This window comes from Macaca thibetana, chromosome 20 (genome assembly GCF_024542745.1).
Source record: "Macaca thibetana thibetana isolate TM-01 chromosome 20, ASM2454274v1, whole genome shotgun sequence".
NCBI lineage: Eukaryota > Metazoa > Chordata > Mammalia > Primates > Cercopithecidae > Macaca > Macaca thibetana.
Genome location: NC_065597.1, coordinates 10,526,078 through 10,542,970, shown reverse-complemented (window position 1 = coordinate 10,542,970; position 16,893 = coordinate 10,526,078). Strand labels below are relative to the sequence as shown.

The window sequence follows — 16,893 nt, the reverse complement described above, 5'->3', positions numbered from 1 at the left end:
GAGATTCGGGCCGCTTAGAGATTTAGGTAGATCCCAGGATGGGAGGCTGTTTCCTGAGGGGGCCGTCCGAAGACGCCCCGAACTGCAGAGCGCTGGTCTGGCCGCCGCGAGGACCGAGGAGTTGCGGGGGAGGGGCGGGATGCGGCTCCGGAGAGGCGCGGGGAGGGCGGGGCCTCGTGGGCGGGGCCGGCGTGACCTTGGTCACTCTCCCGCCGAGACAGCCTCGGGGGTGGGACTCGCCGTCTCTATGGAGACCGAGAAACAGGGGATAATACGGCGGAGCCGCCTAGGCTGCAGTCCCACCCGGGAGCCGGCAGGGAGCGGAGCTGCGGAGCCGCCTGGTCTCCCGCGTCCATCGGTCCATTACTGCGTCCTTCTGTCCATCCGAACGCGCACTTCAGGAGCAGTCGCGAGGTAGAAGCCCATAGGAGACCCAGATGCCTGCCACCCCAATCAGTATCCTGCACGATGAGGGTTGGGGGGAGCAGCCTGGAAAGGGTCCCAACCTCCGGCGGTCCCAGCCGAGGAGCCAGCTGAGCGGCCCTGCCCTGGCCCCAAGCATTCCACCTCACAGCCCCCACCTCCTGGTCCGGCTGATTGATGACTCCAGCTGTCCCAGTGGGAGTGGGACGGGTGCCCCAGTTCATGGGTGTGGCCACTCCATCCACCGCCTGCAAACGCATGGGGCTGTGGCCTGCAACCCAGCGCCACTTGACGGGGCTGAGATGACCAATAATCCATCTTTCCATGGACAGGGGTGAGCACTGCACGCAGGATCCGCCCAGTGCTTGGGCCAAGCACCCTGTGGCATCCAAGCTCCCCTGGACGTTACCCTTGGTGAACCAAGTGTGGGTCTTCGGGTCCCTGGTAGGAGGTTGTACCCAGGGAAAGGGAAGGGGTGTGCAGTGTGGACTGGGATTGTGGTCCCTGTAACATAGGAGCCACCGGTGCTCACAGTCCCAGAAACTGCCGCTTAGGGATGGGAGTGTGGTCACTGGGGAGGAATTTTCAGTGGAAGATGGGGCAGCCGGACGGAGCCCAGGCTGTGGTCGCTGGAGGCCCTAGTGTAAAAGGCAGAGCTAGAAGATGGTTGCTGAGACCGAGGGTGTGGTCAGGAGGTGGCAGTGGAGGAGGGGGAGTGCTGGTGGGGTCTCTACACAGGGGATCTCCGCATAGTACCTGGGAGTCTCATAATGTTAGTGTGTGGATGTGGACTGGGGCCTCCAGTGCAGGTTGAGGGTGTGGCCAGAGGGCTTCGGGTGTGTGGACAAAGGGGTGCTGACGGTCAGGGGGCCTTGATAAAGGGCTGTGGGTATTGGAGGGGGTGAGGGGCTGAGGCTGTGGTTAGGGGTCTCAGGAAGGGATGCAGGTTTGTGGCCAGGGCCCTCAGCCCCAGGGCTGCGGGTGTGGGTATGGAGGAGGCTGCTGTGCAGGCTCAGGGTGTGGCCAGGGGTCTGCAGCAGAGGGCTGTGGGTGTGGGGGGTACTTTAGTGCAGGGGTGTGGGTATTACTGGGGTCGGTGCAGGCTTGTTAGTATATATGTGGGGACTGGTGGCCGAGGGCTGTGACGGTGGGTGTGAGGATGGAGGAGGCTGCAGTGCAGGGCTGAAGGTATGGCCAGGGGTACAAGGCCCAGGGGGTGCCAGGCCAGGGCTGAATGCACAGGGTCGCCGGGAATGGGCTGGTGTGGCTGAGTTCAGGGTGTTGCCAGGGGTGGTCTGAAGTGTAGACATGAGGAGGTGTGTTTCAGCCACAGCCCCAAGTGCCAGCACGACTCTTGGGGTTCGTAACTCTACAGCCCCCACCCTAACTAGTCCCCAACCTCCTGCTCCCCCAAAACTCCACAGTGGGAGGTTACAGCCCCAGTCAATGGCGAGGGGCCAGGAAGCTATGGTTATGCCCCAGGCGCAGGGAGTGCTGGTGTGCCCCACCCGTGGGCCCAAGCTCCCCAGTCCAGCCCAGCCCAGCCCAGCCCCTCAGCACTGGGAGCTTCTCCCTGAGCCGCCCTGACACCATCCTGCCCTTAGCAACATTCTCCAAGCAGCACCACCCTCCCTTAGCAACCGTCTCCAGGCTTCACAAACTGTGGCCAGGCCAGCCCCAAGCTCCCGCTCCCCTCATGTTTTTGTTTAACAGCAAATAGTAACAAGGCCTTGCTGGGCCAGCTGCACCCCTGCCCAGGGCATGCACCCGTGCCCAGACTGGCTCTTGCTGGATCCTCATGACCCTTACAAAGATGCCGGCCTCACTAAATGCCTGCCCGACCAGCAGCCTGGCCTGGCCCCAACCCAACTTGGCGTGGAGCTTCCAGGGAGGGGGCCTGCTGTGCCACCCTCACTTCCACCGAAGGAGGCCTTGTGCCAGGGCCAGACAAAGCCAGGGCCCCAGCTGCTGCCCTCACAGTCTTTCTGGACAGTGCCACTCTGTTCCCAGCCTGCTGTGGGCATCATGATTTCATCTGCTGAACCCTGCTCAGAGCCAGGGCTGGCATTAGTGACAAGACCGTGCCTCCCAGGGCTCTTCCTCGGGGCTCTGTGGCCCAGGGTGACAGTGACTGGCCCCTCTCCCCAGGCAGCTCCAGCTCCAACTCTGTCTGTAGCAGAACCTGCCCAGGTCTTGCAGGTTTGAGGTAGAGGCTGGGATGTTCTGGGCTTGGGGGAGGGGAAGGGCAGATTGGCTGGGAGATGACCCAGGTGGGTCTCTACAGGGTGGCATGGCAGCAAGCACAGACATCGCTGGACTGGAGGAGAGCTTTCGCAAGTTTGCCATCCATGGTGACCCCAAGGCCAGTGGGCAAGAGATGAATGGCAAGAACTGGGCCAAGTTGTGCAAGGACTGCAAGGTAGCTGACGGAAAGGCCGTGACAGGGACCGATGTGGACATCGTCTTCTCCAAAGTCAAGTGAGCCCCAGGCAGCCCCTGCTTCTCATGTTCCCAGGAGGTGGGGAACTGGGGGGCTGGAACCAGGGAAGACATTGAGAAGGGGTCAGGGAAACACCATGATCACGAAGGTTGTTCTTCCAGGGCAAACCTTATCTATTGCCCTCCAGAGGTGCTGACCCCCGCGATTTCCCCAAATGTGGGAAAGAAACGCAATTGCATAATTTGTGGCAGCAGCGACTGCGTTCGTGCTTTCCCCTGGGGGAGAAAAAAGAAAGGGGAACGCTCATGGTGCCCACATGCCTGGCAGGGGGAAGTCTGCTCGGGTCATCAACTATGAGGAGTTCAAGAAGGCCCTGGAAGAGCTGGCGACCAAGCGATTCAAGGGGAAGAGCAAGGAGGAGGCCTTCGATGCCATCTGCCAGCTGGTGGCAGGCAAAGAGCCAGCCAATGTGGGCGTCACCGTAAGTGCCCTGCTGGTCTCGGGTGGCCATGGAATGGGGTGTGGGGAATCATGGCTGTGGGTGGGAAGGGCTGGGCTCCCTCACCAGGTGCCCCTGGGGAAACTCTGTCCAAACAGAAAGCAAAAACGGGGGGTGCTGTAGACCGGCTGACGGACACCAGCAGGTACACGGGCTCCCACAAGGAGCGCTTCGATGAGAGCGGCAAGGGCAAGGGCATTGCGGGACGGCAGGACATCCTGGACGACAGTGGCTACGTGAGCGCCTACAAGAATGCAGGCACCTATGACACCAAGGTGAAGAAGTGAGGCTTGGGAAGACTGCCCCGCCAAGTGCGGCTGCCCCTGCCAGAGGCTCAGGCCTGGATCTAAGGGGCATGTGGAGCAAGAGATCCTGGTCCCCTCCCTGCTGGACCTGCCACCCAGAGCTTCCTGCCTAGTCCCATGGGGCCGGCCCACCAGGCCTCTGACCCAGGCTGCTCTGCGGCCCCTTCCTCCTCCTCTTCCCCCTCCGACTTCTGTCCACCTGGGGACAGTCTGTGCCTGTAGCCTCATGACCCCAGCCCAGCCCCAGGCATGGCTAACCCCTGCCTGCTTGCCTCATATTTAAGCTGCTGCTCTGGCCAAGTGCCTAATTTTAACCCAGACCTCAATAAAGACACCTTTTGTACCAATATGGCCTGGTTGACGATGATGGGGGAATGACATTCATACCCCAGTGACCCCCTCAGTGTCATCACCCCACTGCATGCCATACACTGCTAATCTCTTAAAGGCACTCATGAGTCCCCTTCTGTTAGCACAGAGCCATTCTATCTGAGGAGACTCCTGAGGAAGTCCAAAGCCTTTTAGCTGGGCCTGATGGGAGTCCTGACATCCAAGCTTGCCTTCCTGTGATCAGTGCCTTGGGTTTGGAGAGTTGGCCCCCTCTCCACTTTCCCAGCAGTAGGAGGGATGAAACAGCTGACTTGGCCTGGGCCAAGCATTGGCACAGGCCTCAGAGCCAGGCCTCAGCTCTCCATCTGCGAACAGGGGCTACTGAGGCAAGTCATTTTGGGCTTTGGCTCAGAATATCAGAAAATGCAGGGCCAGGCAGAACCTTAGACTAGAGTAGCTCATCCAGGTTGGGCGCCGTGGCTCACGCCTGTAATCCCAGCACTTTGGGAGGCTGAGGCGGGTGGATCACGAGGTCAGGAGTCCAAGGCCAGCCTGGCCAACATAGTGAAACCCCGTCTCGATTAAAAATACAAAAATTAGCCGGGCATGGTGGTGCTTGCCCATAGTCCCAGCTACTCAGGAGGCTGAGGCAGGAGAATCACTTGAATCCGGGAGTTGGAGGTTGCAGTGAGCTGAGATCGCGCCACTGCACTCCAGTGTGGGCAACAGACACTTTGTCTCAAAAAAAAAAAAAGAAAAAAAAAAGAGTAGCTCATCTGACTCTGTAATTTTATAGCCAAGGAAATACCCTTGGAGGGCTTCTCCTCCAAGAGTGGAGGGGCTTCTGCAGACTAGAGGCCAGACCATGCCTCTAACCTCCCAGGCCAGGCTCTTTCCAGCAAGCCCTAACATTGACTTCCAAAACTGGGACAGGCTGACTGGTGATAGGGCTTGGCACCCAACGCTAGCCTGTGGTGGGGGGCAGGGAATCCCTCAGTGAAGGGGCCTCCTCTTTGATGTCCTCCCATCTGTTCCACATCCCTGGTGGGGGGAAGGGGAGCCTCTCTGGTCCTGAGGATGCCTGGGCGTTTCCAGATCATCTCACGGAAGCTCTGGGTGTTTGACAGAGCTATTCTCAAGTCAAGGCTTTGAGGCCACCTCTCCTTCCTTCCTTGCTGTGAAAATGGGGCTGGATGGGACTTTAGGGCCTACCCAGGAAAGGGTGGCTCCCAAAGGGGCTAGAAAAGGTATAAAAGGGCCAGTTCCCAAATGCCTGCTTTCCCCACCCAGATCACAAGACAAAGCAGCACCATTGTCTATCCTCTCATCCCACAGGCTATTGGGGGATGCTCCTGCCCAGGTGGCCCCACATCCCTTAAGGCCAGCTTTCCTTGGGGACAGGGGTGTAGCAGAATAGTGTGGCTTGAGACAGGGATGTCAGGGGGGAATCAGCAGGCAGCAGGTGGGCATCTGGCCATAGCAGAGCCTTGCCTCACAGCGTTGCTCCTCCTGACCCAAATGACCGTGTCTCCTTGTGTGGCCCAGGGAAGAGCTTCAGAGACCTTTAGGCAGGTCCTCCTACCAGTAAATGTTAAGAGGTAGAATGCAAGGCGTTTAATGAAAAAACAAAAATGCAGAGGAACAATTCCTCTAGCCCTGGAAAATTCATTTGAATTGCAAGCTTAAAATGAGCATAATAGGAGTGAAACCCAAACCCTCTGGCTTTCACCAAAACAGCCTCACAGGGAAGCATATTTAACTGTGTTCCAAATTGGGCCAGGCTCCCACTATTCCGCTGCAGGTGATAGTACCATCCAATGGCAGGGGGCCCAGTAGCTTCTCCATACCTGTGACTAGCAGTATGGCTTGGAAGAACACAGAGAGAATTGCTAAGCCTCCAAACCCCACCTCATAGGAGTAAAGCCCCCTCTTCTCGAAATGCCGTTATGAAGCCTGAGGGAATTTAAGGCCCACTCAGGGCCAGGAGGACCCTAAGACCAAATGGGTCTGGCAGAATCTGGCACAGGGCAGCCATTGCCCAGCGATGCCACTGCTCCTCCCCTAACAGCCTCCTTGTGGTCGAAAGCTTTGGATACCCTTACTAGCAAAATCAGGCTGGACAAAGAAGAGGTTAGGATCAGAGGGACAGAGCCTTTAAAACCTGCTCTGCATGGCTGGGACTAGCCCACAGGCTAGCGTTGGGTGCCAAGCCCTATCACCGGTCAGCCTGTCCCAGTTTTGGAAGTCAATGTTAGGGCTTGCTGGAAAGAGCCTGGCCTGGGAGGCAAGTGGCATGGTTTGGCCTCTACTCTGCAGAAGCCCCTCCACTCTTGGAGGAAAAACCCTCCAAGGGTGTTTCCTTGGCTATAAAATTACAGAGTCAGATGAGCTACTCTTTTTTTTTTTTTTTTTTTGAGACAACCTGAGAGTGGCTCTGCCCCTCCCTCTGGACACAGAACCTCCCTGAGGACCAGTCTCCATCCCAGACCTGTTTGCTTTCTGGCGGTAGTACCAGGCCTAGGGTGTGGGATTCTGCTCCACGGGTTTTCTGCTTGTTTCAAGGGTCCTCCGCTTTCCATGATGAGTCCAGTTAGCCCCTCAGGGCAACAACTCTTTAGGTCTTTGACATGGTAACCCCTATCCCTGCCCTGTAGACCAAGTGCCATACAGGGAAAAATCAGAAACACAAATGACTTCCCCAGGCGTGGACAGCAACCCTAGCAGGTGCCTGGCTGGGGACAGCATCAGCCACTTTCAATGACAATGGAAAATGGGGTGGAGGTTGGCACGGGCTGGGCCAGGTTCTTTGTTCCCATTAGGAGGTGTCCTGAGCAGATTCTGGGGCTGGTACCATCAGATGTTCATGGAGGAGGCAGGAAGGGCTGGGGTGGAGGAAAGCAGTGCATTATTCCTCCCTGCCCCCTGGTGTGTCCATTAGGTTGGCCTGTGCACTGGGCTGGGACCCTGAAATATAACAACGCAGGGATGCAATGCCACTGGCTGATGCTCCCCTACCTGGGCAAGACACTTTGGAGGTCTCTCAGTAAGACAAAGACAGGTCCAGGAAAGTGGCAGCGGGGGTGCAGGGAGGCTGCTCTTACTGACATTTCCACAGAGCACAGGCTTGCTCAAGATCCCTCAGAGCCTTGCAGCTCAGAGAAACTTCTGGCTCCTCTGTACAAGCTGCTTTTGGGAAGCCACTTAAAATCCAGAAGTCTGTGGATTTATAACTTAGAAACTTGTGACTGTCACGTCTCATTAGTATGGCGGTGGTTCTCCTTCCCTGCACAGCATGGAATCAGGGGTACAAGTAAGTTATCTAATCCTTCCATTTGTCTCTCTCTCTCTGACGTGGCCCTGAAGGTGAAGAGAAGTACCATGTGGCATTAGGTTGAAAATCCTTCACCTTCTACACACTCTCTGGTGACATTAGCACCCTGGGAGGCCACTGAAGCAGAAACATACCTAGAACCACTTACATCATGTTTCCCCATTGATTTTTTAAATGCCCAATCAGGATTAAAAGTACAGGGCACCCACATGTAAACTGGATGCTGAGCCCAAAGCTAACATATTCAGAAGCAGCATATCTAGTCTGGCCTGCCTCTGCCTCTTCTTTGGGCTGTCTAGCTCCCCTTTGGTCCTCCCCTACTTCAAACCATGATCAACCCATTCTCTTCTCTCCTTCTACTTCTTCTTCTTTCTTTTTTTTCAGAGACAGAGTTCTGCTCTGTTGCCCAGGCTGGAGTGCAGTGGTGCACTGCAGCCTTGAACTCTTGGGCTCAAGCGATCCTCATGCCTCAACCTCCCTAGTAGTTGGGCCCACAGGTATGCACCACTGCGCCTGGCTAACTTTTAACTTTTTTTTGTAGAGGTAGAGTCTCACTATGTTGCCCAGGCTGGTCTCAAGCAATCCTCCCAACTCAATCTCCCTAGGTACTGGGATTACAGGTGTGAGCCCCTATGCTTGGTCCTGAGAAAGCTTCTCAAACACAATCTGTCACTCCTCTGCCTTCCCAATCTAAAATCTTCAAGGAGCGGTGCAACCTTGCTCCTGCTTACCTCCTCTCAGCCCTCAGCTCTCTGAAGAAACCACGTCCCTTTGCATTTCCCAGCCTTCACACATGCTGCTACTCTCTGCAGCTTCTCCCCATTGCTCTTGCCCTCAGCCACATGCTTTGCCTGGTAACCTCTTCATGTCTCCCCCTTCATGAAAGATCACTTGCTCTGGGGACATTCTCATGATATTACACCTCTTCCATGTCCCACACTTCTGTCCTTGCCCCACTATCCCCCTGTGGTGTTCCAGACTCTTCTCTGTACTCTTGGCCTGGGAGGCTCTGCATCCCCTCTACCTGCTATTGTTCTTACTCATTCTGCAGCGTCCATTCAAATAAGCCTCACTGACGCCTTCTCCAATCCTACAGTGGCCATTACTCTCTTTCTCCCTCTTCAGGACATCATCAGGCTTTTGTTTAGACCTATTTAGTACCAGTTCCAAGCTTTGGGCCCCATTACACGAGTTTGCTTTTTTCCCTGACTAAATGGTTAGCTGCTCCAGGGCAGACACCAGATGTTGTCAGCTTTTCACCATGGCGGGAGGTAATCAAACCCTGTTTGATGAATCTGGCGGATGTTCTTTTTTAACTTTCTACCACACAGTTTCAAATGACATAGGGGAAAAATGTCTAGTGTATTTTCCCCTTTCAACATTTTCAGCCAAATGTCTCTATGCAATGTCTATACAATAGCTGGGACTAAGTGCCAACTATTTCTGTGGGCAGAAGGAAAGAATGACTCAACAGGGGGAGATAAATAGAGAAATAAAAAGAAGGACAAATACAATCTAATCAGAATACATTTCTTTCTTAATCTTTGTGAGTACATACCACCATACTGGTGGCAATGGTGGTGAGAGCCTCTGTGGACCAGGGAAGCTGTGGTGTGGGTTCCATGCTAGCTCCATAAGCCAGGCTCTGGGGCAGCATCCGAGACGCTCTGTATTAGATACTGACCAGTGTCATGTGCCACTGGTGAGGAGGAAGACAATGTGCTTTTCCCAAAGGGTGATGATCTCCCCAGATGATGACCCTTCTCAGGAGGCAGGAGCGCTTTCCCAGAATAACCTTTTGGCTCCTTATTCAGCTGCTGCAGCAGATACTCATTAGTTACCACCAGGGATCTGAGGCCCGGGGGAAAAAGGCAGTCATGAAATCATAAAAGCAAGAGAGATACCATGCAGACCCAAAATGTTTCCCAAAGACAAATGTGAAATGAAGTCACATCTTTAAATAGAAGGAACTATCCAATTTATGATTGAGTTATTTTAAAAGCAGACCTGCAGTTTCTTTAATACAATTCCATTTGATTATGTTCCAGACTTACTGAAGCAATAATACATTTCCCATTTTATATATAGCTAGCGGTTGTTCTGTTCTCTCCAAAGCACTTTGATGATGAGGTAAGTAGAAGCCTTGGGTCACTGGCACCTGATCCGGCCTCTAATTTCTACCCCAAATCGTAACATCTACTTCTATCCTGCCACTACAATTCACTAATGGTGCTAGCAGTAGCAGCATTGAACTCTATTACCATCTAATTTTTTTTTTTTTTTTTTTTTTTTGGAGACAGAGTTTCACTTTTGTTGCCCAGCTAGAGTGCAATGGCAGGATCTTGGCTCACTGCAACCTCCGCCTCCCAGATTCAAACAATTCTCCTGCCTCAGACTCCCAAGTAGCCGGGATTACAGGTGTGCACCACCACACCCAGTTAATTTTGTATTTTTAGTATAGACAAGGTTTCACCATGTTGGCCAGGTTGGTCTCAAACTCCTGACCTCAAATGATCCACCTGCCTCGGCCTTCCAAAGTGCTCGGATTACAGGCTCGAGCCACCACACCTGGCCTGTATTACCATCTAATGTTAAAAGCCATCCACACACTGGCCGAAAAAAAAAAATGTATGCACGATACTATTCATTATAGCACTATCTTTAATGGCAAAATATGTTAAACTAAATGTCCATCAACAGAGGACTAATTAAATAAGTGGTATATCATCCACAGAACTGAGCACTATGCAGTTAGAAAAAGGAATGAGAACTAACTCTATACACCACTATGAATGGATTTTCAAGATGAAATGTTAAAGCAACACTGTGTCTTCTTATGTAATAATGGAGGAATACAAATATACACCCACACCTACAATAGAAGGATGGTGGGAGGGAAGGAAAGGACAGCAAAGACAGGAGAGGAAGCTGGATTTTTCCAGATTTATCTTATTTCTATAAAATAACTCTATAAGTTGACATTGGGACTGTGTAAATGTTTTACATAATTATGAAAACAAGATTAAATCAAAATTATTTTTAAAATTCCCTAAGAATCCAAGGCAAAATAAAACAAGTGAACCTGTATGGTTTCAGAAGGATTATTTCTGGTTAATTTAAAAGAGAGTATTTTGACTGTACATCACTAAAGCAATATATCCTAATGTTTTCAAAGTGTGGTCCCCAGACCAGCAGCAATAGCATCACCCAAAAGCTAGTTAGAAATGCAGATGTTCAGTTCCCAACGCAGACCTGCTGACTTAAAAATTGTGGGATAAGGCCCAGTAATCTGCATTTCAACACGCCCTTTGAGTTAATTTGGAGGCATACCCAAGTTTGAGAACCGTATTATGCTATTTTCTTTACTTTTGTAATGTTTGAAATAATTATAATGAAAAGCTTTTCAGACAAATCCAGAATGGTTCTGGGTCTAATCCTCTGAATATAAAGCTAACCAAATGAAAATCAGGAAGTGAGGTAGGAGGTTGAAGGTTTGGGGATGGAGTGCTTATATTTAAACTGCAGCAAAAGTCCTCGTAAATGTATATTATTGGCAAGCCAAAATCTCAAGGACTTCTCTAAATGTAGCCATAGTCTTGAGGTCTCTTCTGATTTTTTTTTTTTTTTTTTGCCTGGCCTGTATCCTGGGGGTGCTTTTTTTTTTTTTTTTTTTTTTGAGATGGAGTCTCGCTCTGTCAACAGGCTGGAGTGCAATGGCACGATCTCGACTTGCTGCTACCTCCGTCTCCTGAGTTCAAGTGATTCTCCTGTCTCAGCCTCCCCAGTAGCTGGGACTACAGGCGTGTGCCACCACGCCCAGCTGATTTTTGTATTTTTAGTAGAGACGGAGTTTCACCATGTTGGCCAGGATGGTCTCAATCTCTTGACCTCATGATCCACCTGCCTTGGCCTCCCAAAGTGCTGGGATTAAGGCGTGAGCCCCCACACCTGGCCAGGGGTGCTGTTCTTTAAGGACTGATGCTGTTGAGCTCCTCTGAAGGAAACAACACACTTTGGGTTCTTTCCCTATCACTCCCTGCCAAGTGCTCTTGATGTCTTCTGTGACCAATAGCAGGCATTTTGCAGAGGAGCCAGATGGCCGATTTTAGGGGTATGTACTGACCTCCCAGAAAAGTTAACTGACACAAACAAAGGTCCCATCAGATCCAGTGAGAAGCTAATTATCAAGGTGTTGCAACCCACCAATGCCAACAAAGACGATTAGTCCCTGATGTGTTCTGGGAAGCAGTAATTTTTATGATCCCTGAGCTAACTGGCCAGATACAGGAGGTTTACACACAGAATGGAGTTCACTTGCAAAGTGCATAGATATTAACTTTCCAAGCAAAACAAAGGAGACAAAAGGAGTAAATATCTGCTTCTAGAAGCAAGCTAGATAGACCCTCTCCTACCTCTGACTTTCATGGAGAATGGCAACTGTCTCCTCCAGTTTTTTCAGCTGGGCAAGCTCCTGGTTCAGGCAAGCCACCTGCATGGTCAGCTGTTGGTTTTTGTGCAGAAGATCATCTACAAAGGGCACAGTAGCCAGGGGTGAAAAGGATTCCAAGCTGCTAGTCTTTGAGCAGAATATAAGTATTCAGATGGACATCTTGAGAGTGCCCCATGGCACCCAACTTCACACTCCATTTCCTTACTTGAGTATAGGAGATATGGTGGTAAGAATACAGGGGTTGGCAACAGATCTGAGTTAAACTTCAGCCACTTAATATTGCATGTGTAGGTTCATTTTTCTGACTTTTATTAGAGCTAATAACCTTGCTCCTTAGCACTGTTATGAGGATTCAGTGAGACACCTACCCTCACTTAGCATAGGCAGTCAATAGATATTGGGTCTCACTCCATATTCTCCATTTTAGTTTGTTTTGTACATCCTTCACTCCCTACGTAGTACGTGAAAACATCTAGAATGGTGTCGGGCACATAGTAATAACTCAATTAATATTTGTAGAAACTGAATTTGTGCCTAAGACACTCATACCTAGCTTCCCCAATATGCTACCATTACCTGCAATGACAAGGAGGTAAAAGAACAGGAACTCTGGTTGTAATGATGCCAATCTTCTATAATAGTGCTTCTTAAACCTTTTTTTTTTTTTTTTTCCTGAGGCGGAGTTTCGCTCTTGTTGCCCAGGCTGAAGTGCAATGGCTTGATCTCAGCTCACTGCAACCTCCACCTCCTAGGTTCAAGCAATTCTCCTCCCTCAGCCTCCCGAGTAGCTGGGATTATAGGCACATGCCACCACGCCCTGCTAATTTTTGTATTTTTAGTAGAGACAGTGTTTCACCATGTTGGCCAGGCTGGTGTCGAACTCCTGATCTCAGATGATCCACCCACCTCGGCCTCCCAAAGTGTTGGGATTACAAGCGTGAGCCACTGTGCCCAGCCTTAAACTTTAATATGCTTACAAATCACCTGGGGATCTTGCTAAAAATATATTTTAATGCAGTAGGCCTGAGGTGAGGCCCCACTTGTTTAGCAAGCTCCCAGGTGATATATGTGGATCACATCTTGAGTAAGAGGGTTCTAGAAGGTGGAAAACAAGGCCACAAAAGCTTGTTTATCACCAGTAAGCCAAAATAGTATACTGGGTCTCTTGGCTGAATGAAAGTAAGTGTATAGTGGACAAATACCTACTTTTAATTTCAAAGTAGGTAAGTGGAGACTGATACCTTGATTATTCAGGCTTGTGAGTATCAGATAGTGCTGAGAATTATTTAATTATTTATTTAGTGCCGAGATTTAACAATGGAAATTCAGTGCTTCCATTGCAGAACTTCGAAATCGAGTTCCTCATATAAATCCATGTACCCATAATTTGTTAGGGGTGCTAAGCTAGTCTGTCAAGGGCAAACTGTATCTAAAATACTGACCTAAACTATGCTGATAATAAAGTAGTACAATTAAGACTTAAATAGGATATTATTTTTCACTTATCACAATGGCAAATTTTGAAAAAATGCCCAGTGTTGGCAGAGTGGAGTGAAAGAGGCATTCAAGTACACTGCTGAGGTGGGTGTAAACTGAAACAACTTTCTTGGAAGTGATTTATATGACAAAAGCCTCAAAAATATCCCATCTTTTGACTCACTAATTCTACTTCTAGGACCGTCTCCTAGGAAAATAGTCTGAAATGTACACAAAGATTTCCGTACATAGACATTAATAGCAGCATTATTTATAATAGTATAAATATTAAATATTAGAACTCTCAGCTCCATCAAAAGGGAAGAAGGTTAATCTCAGAAAAGTATTTGATTCTAGGGTCTTTTCCTTCACTTCAGGTCTTTCTTTTGAATGTTTAGAAATAATTTAAAATCATTTTATTCTAAATATATAACCATTATAAAAACAACTAGAGGACTAAACAGACAAATATGGTATACTCTTGTGATATTGTAGAAATGCCTATACTATGAAATTAATAACATTAGGATGTAGAAAGCAAGTCTGTGATTATTTGAGGTCAAGAGTAGGGGAAACTGACTATAAAAAGGTATGAAGAAACTTTCTAGAAATGTTCTGTATTTTGATTGAGATCAAACTTAAAATGTGTGCATCTAATTATATGTAAATTATTTTTTTAAAACCAGGACACAGTTTTATTATTATTTATTATTATTATTATTATTATTATTATTATTATTATTTGAGCGGGAGTCTTGCTCTGTTGCCCAAGCTAGAGTGCTCAGCTCACTGCAACCTCTGCCTCCTGGGTTCAAGCAATTCTCATACCTCAGCCTCCCGAGTAGCTGGGATTACAGGCACCTGCCACCAAGCCCAGCTAATTTTTATATTTTTAGTAGAGACAGGGTTTCACCATGTTGGCCAGGCTGGTCTTGAACTCCTGAGCTCAAGTGATCCGCCCACCTTGGCCTCCCAAAGTGCTGGAATTACAGGAATGAGCCACCGCACCTGGCCTATTTTTATTATTATTTTTCTTGAAACAGGGTCTCTCATTCGCCCAGGCTGGATTGCAGTGGCATGATCAAGGCTTACTCTAACCTTGAACTACTGGGCTCAAGTGATCCTTCTGCCTCAGCCTCTTTAGCTCTATAGGTGCACACCACCATGCCTGGCTAAGTTCTTATTTTTTGTAGAGACGGGTTCTCACTATGTTTCTCAGACTGGTCTCAGACTCCTGGACTCAGTCAATCCTCCTGCTTTGTCTTCCCAAAGTGCTGGGATTATAGGTGTGAGCAACTGCACCTGCCCATCCACAATTTTTAATTTGGAGTTAAAAACATACAGAGAAGTGAGGGAGAAGAAAATATACCAAAAACACGAATGGAAGTTATTGCTGGATCATGGGGTTATATTTTCCTTGTATTTTCCAAACTTTCTATAAAGAACATGTTCTTAGTGTTACAATCACAAAAGCATGTGTCATTCTCAAAATTAATGGCAATAGTAATATTTGAACATGCTTTCCACTGACAAGAGCTTCATCTGGTAACTCAAGCCACCTGCATTACAATTCTCTGAGGCAAGATGATTGTTTCTGTTAACTGCCAGGAAAACTGATGACCAAATAGGCCAAAGGCAGCCATGTGAGCTAGCATGATGAAGGTTACTAAATTGGTCATCTATAAACAAACAGTTGTCTTGCGAGGCCCCATATATCATGGCTTTCCTCAACTTACCATAAGTATGTGATTGTTGCCCACTCACAATTGAGATGGCAGCACTTTCCTCCAACTGTTGAATTTTTTCTGACAAAATGAGGTTTTCCTCCAGCACTCTGACCAGTTTTTGCTTCAAACTCTCCTTTAGATTAGAAAACAAAATACAAATACATTAAGAATCTGACATTCTAGGTTGGGTGTGATGGCTCACGCCTGTAATCATAGCACTTTGGCTGAGGTGGGTGGATTGCCTGAGCTCAGGAGATCGAGACCAGCCTGGGCAACACGGTGAAACCCCGTCTCTACTAAAATACAAAAAATTAGCTGGGCGTGGTGGTGTGTGCCCGTAACCCCAGCTACTCGGGAGGCTGAGACAGGAGAATTGCTTGAATCTGGGAGGCAGAGGTTGCAGTGAGCTGAGATAGTGCCATTGCACTCCAGCCTAGGCGACAGAGTGAGAATCTATCTCAAAAAATAAAAAATAAAAGAATCTGACATGCTGAGGTGTGTTTAGAGAACTGACTTTTCCTCTATTTAGTGATAAAATGATTGGAAGTCAGCATCTTTTTTCTCACTAGAATTTTAATTCATTGGTAAATACAGCTCAGATGCAGTAAACAAATTTATTACATGGACTAGCAATCTTTCTTATGAGTTATCTACTACTCTTGCAGAACAAATGGTCATTTTGACAAGTGGCCAGCATTCTTAGTCATCTATCATCTATCTAAAGTTTCTAGAACTGAACTTGGTGTTTGAAAATCCTCTAATGTTAAGAAAAGGCGGCTGAGGCTGGGTGCAGTGGCTCACGCCTGTAATCTCAGCACGTTGGGAGGCTGAGGCAGGTGGATCATGAGGTCAAGAGATCGAGACCATTCTGGCCAACATGGTGAAACCCCGTCTCTACTAAAAATACAAAAATTAGCTGGGCATGGTGGTGTGTGCCTATAGTCCCAGCAACTTGGGAGGCTGAGGCAGGAGAATCGCTTGAACCTGGGAGGCGGAGGTTGCAGTGAGCCAAGATAGCACCATTGCACTCCAGCCTGGCGATAGAGTGAGACTCCATCTCAAAAAAAAAAAAAAAAAAAAAAAAAAAAAAAAAAGGCTGGCCGGATACAGTGGCTCATGCCTGTAATCCCAGCACTTTGGGAGGCTAAGATGGGCAGATCACCTAAGGTCAGGAGTTTGAGACCACCTCAGCCAATATGGCGAAACCCTGTCTCTACTACAAATACAAAAATTAGCCGGGCGTGGTGGTGGGCACCTGTAATCCCAGCTACTTGGGAGGCTGAGGCAGGGAGAATTGCTTGAACCCGGGAGGCAGAGGTTGCAGTAAGCCAAGATTGTGCCACTGCACTCGAGGCTGGGAAACAGAGCAAGACTCTGCCTTACGAAAAAAAAGAAAAGAAAAGAAAAGAAAAGAAAAGAAAAGAAAAGAAAAGGAAGAAGAGAAAAGAGAAGAGAAGAGAAGAGAAGAAAAGAGAAAAAGGAAAAAAGCATGGGGATACGAGTTGCTGCTTCTTCTCCTAGAGCCAGCAGGCTGATGCTCTAGAATGGCCCCCAGCCCCTGGCCCCTGTTTCAGGGCTCTCAGCTCCCTTAGAAGAGAGGAAAGACAATCCGAGATACATTCACTGGGATCAAACCATAACCTTCAAGAACATTATCCTAAACATTTCCACTTAGAGTTTTTTGGAATTTTTGTTTGTTTTTTCTCATTTCAAGTCTTTCTTTAGAATTTTTGGATTAGGGTTAGGATGAGGGAGTCATCCCTGCAGAACCTCCAAGTTGTCCCTGTCCTAGCAAGTTTTATATTCCTGCTGTGCCCAGACTTTTTCCATATTTTGGTTAGGTGTTCATGGTGATGCTGATCGTTAGGGCACAGAGACGTTGTAGTCCTGCTGCTCTGTCCTTTTCTAAAGG

At 49.0% G+C, this 16,893-nt stretch overlaps 2 protein-coding genes across 9 annotated transcripts in view; one reads left to right on the top strand and one right to left on the bottom strand.

Annotated features, from left to right (window-relative positions):
- The window catches only part of TPPP3 (tubulin polymerization promoting protein family member 3), a 268,538-nt gene extending 264,524 nt beyond the window's left edge, over positions 1–4,014 (top strand). The window contains exons 2-5 of one of the 3 annotated variants that reach the window (XM_050773282.1): positions 331–414; positions 2,708–2,901; positions 3,191–3,344; positions 3,461–4,014. In XM_050773282.1, the coding sequence (XP_050629239.1) occupies positions 2,714–2,901; positions 3,191–3,344; positions 3,461–3,649 (531 nt within the window). In that variant the 5' untranslated portion in view covers positions 331–414; positions 2,708–2,713 and the 3' untranslated portion in view covers positions 3,650–4,014. Of the gene's footprint in view, positions 1–296; positions 415–2,464; positions 2,630–2,707; positions 2,902–3,190; positions 3,345–3,460 lie in introns of those variants that run through there. The other 2 variants (XM_050773281.1, XM_050773283.1) reach the window with 2 other exon arrangements.
- Positions 4,015–8,844: 4,830 nt separating this feature from the next.
- The window catches only part of LRRC36 (leucine rich repeat containing 36), a 58,067-nt gene continuing 50,018 nt past the window's right edge, over positions 8,845–16,893 (bottom strand). For 4 of the 6 annotated variants that reach the window (XM_050773254.1, XM_050773255.1, XM_050773257.1 and 1 more), the window contains 3 exons: positions 14,991–15,114; positions 11,741–11,855; positions 8,845–9,179 (listed from right to left, as the gene is read on the bottom strand). In XM_050773254.1, coding sequence (XP_050629211.1) covers positions 8,954–9,179; positions 11,741–11,855; positions 14,991–15,114 — 465 coding nt within the window. In that variant the 3' untranslated portion in view covers positions 8,845–8,953. The remainder of the gene's footprint in view (positions 9,180–11,740; positions 11,856–14,990; positions 15,115–16,893) is intronic. The other 2 variants (XM_050773256.1, XM_050773258.1) reach the window with 2 other exon arrangements.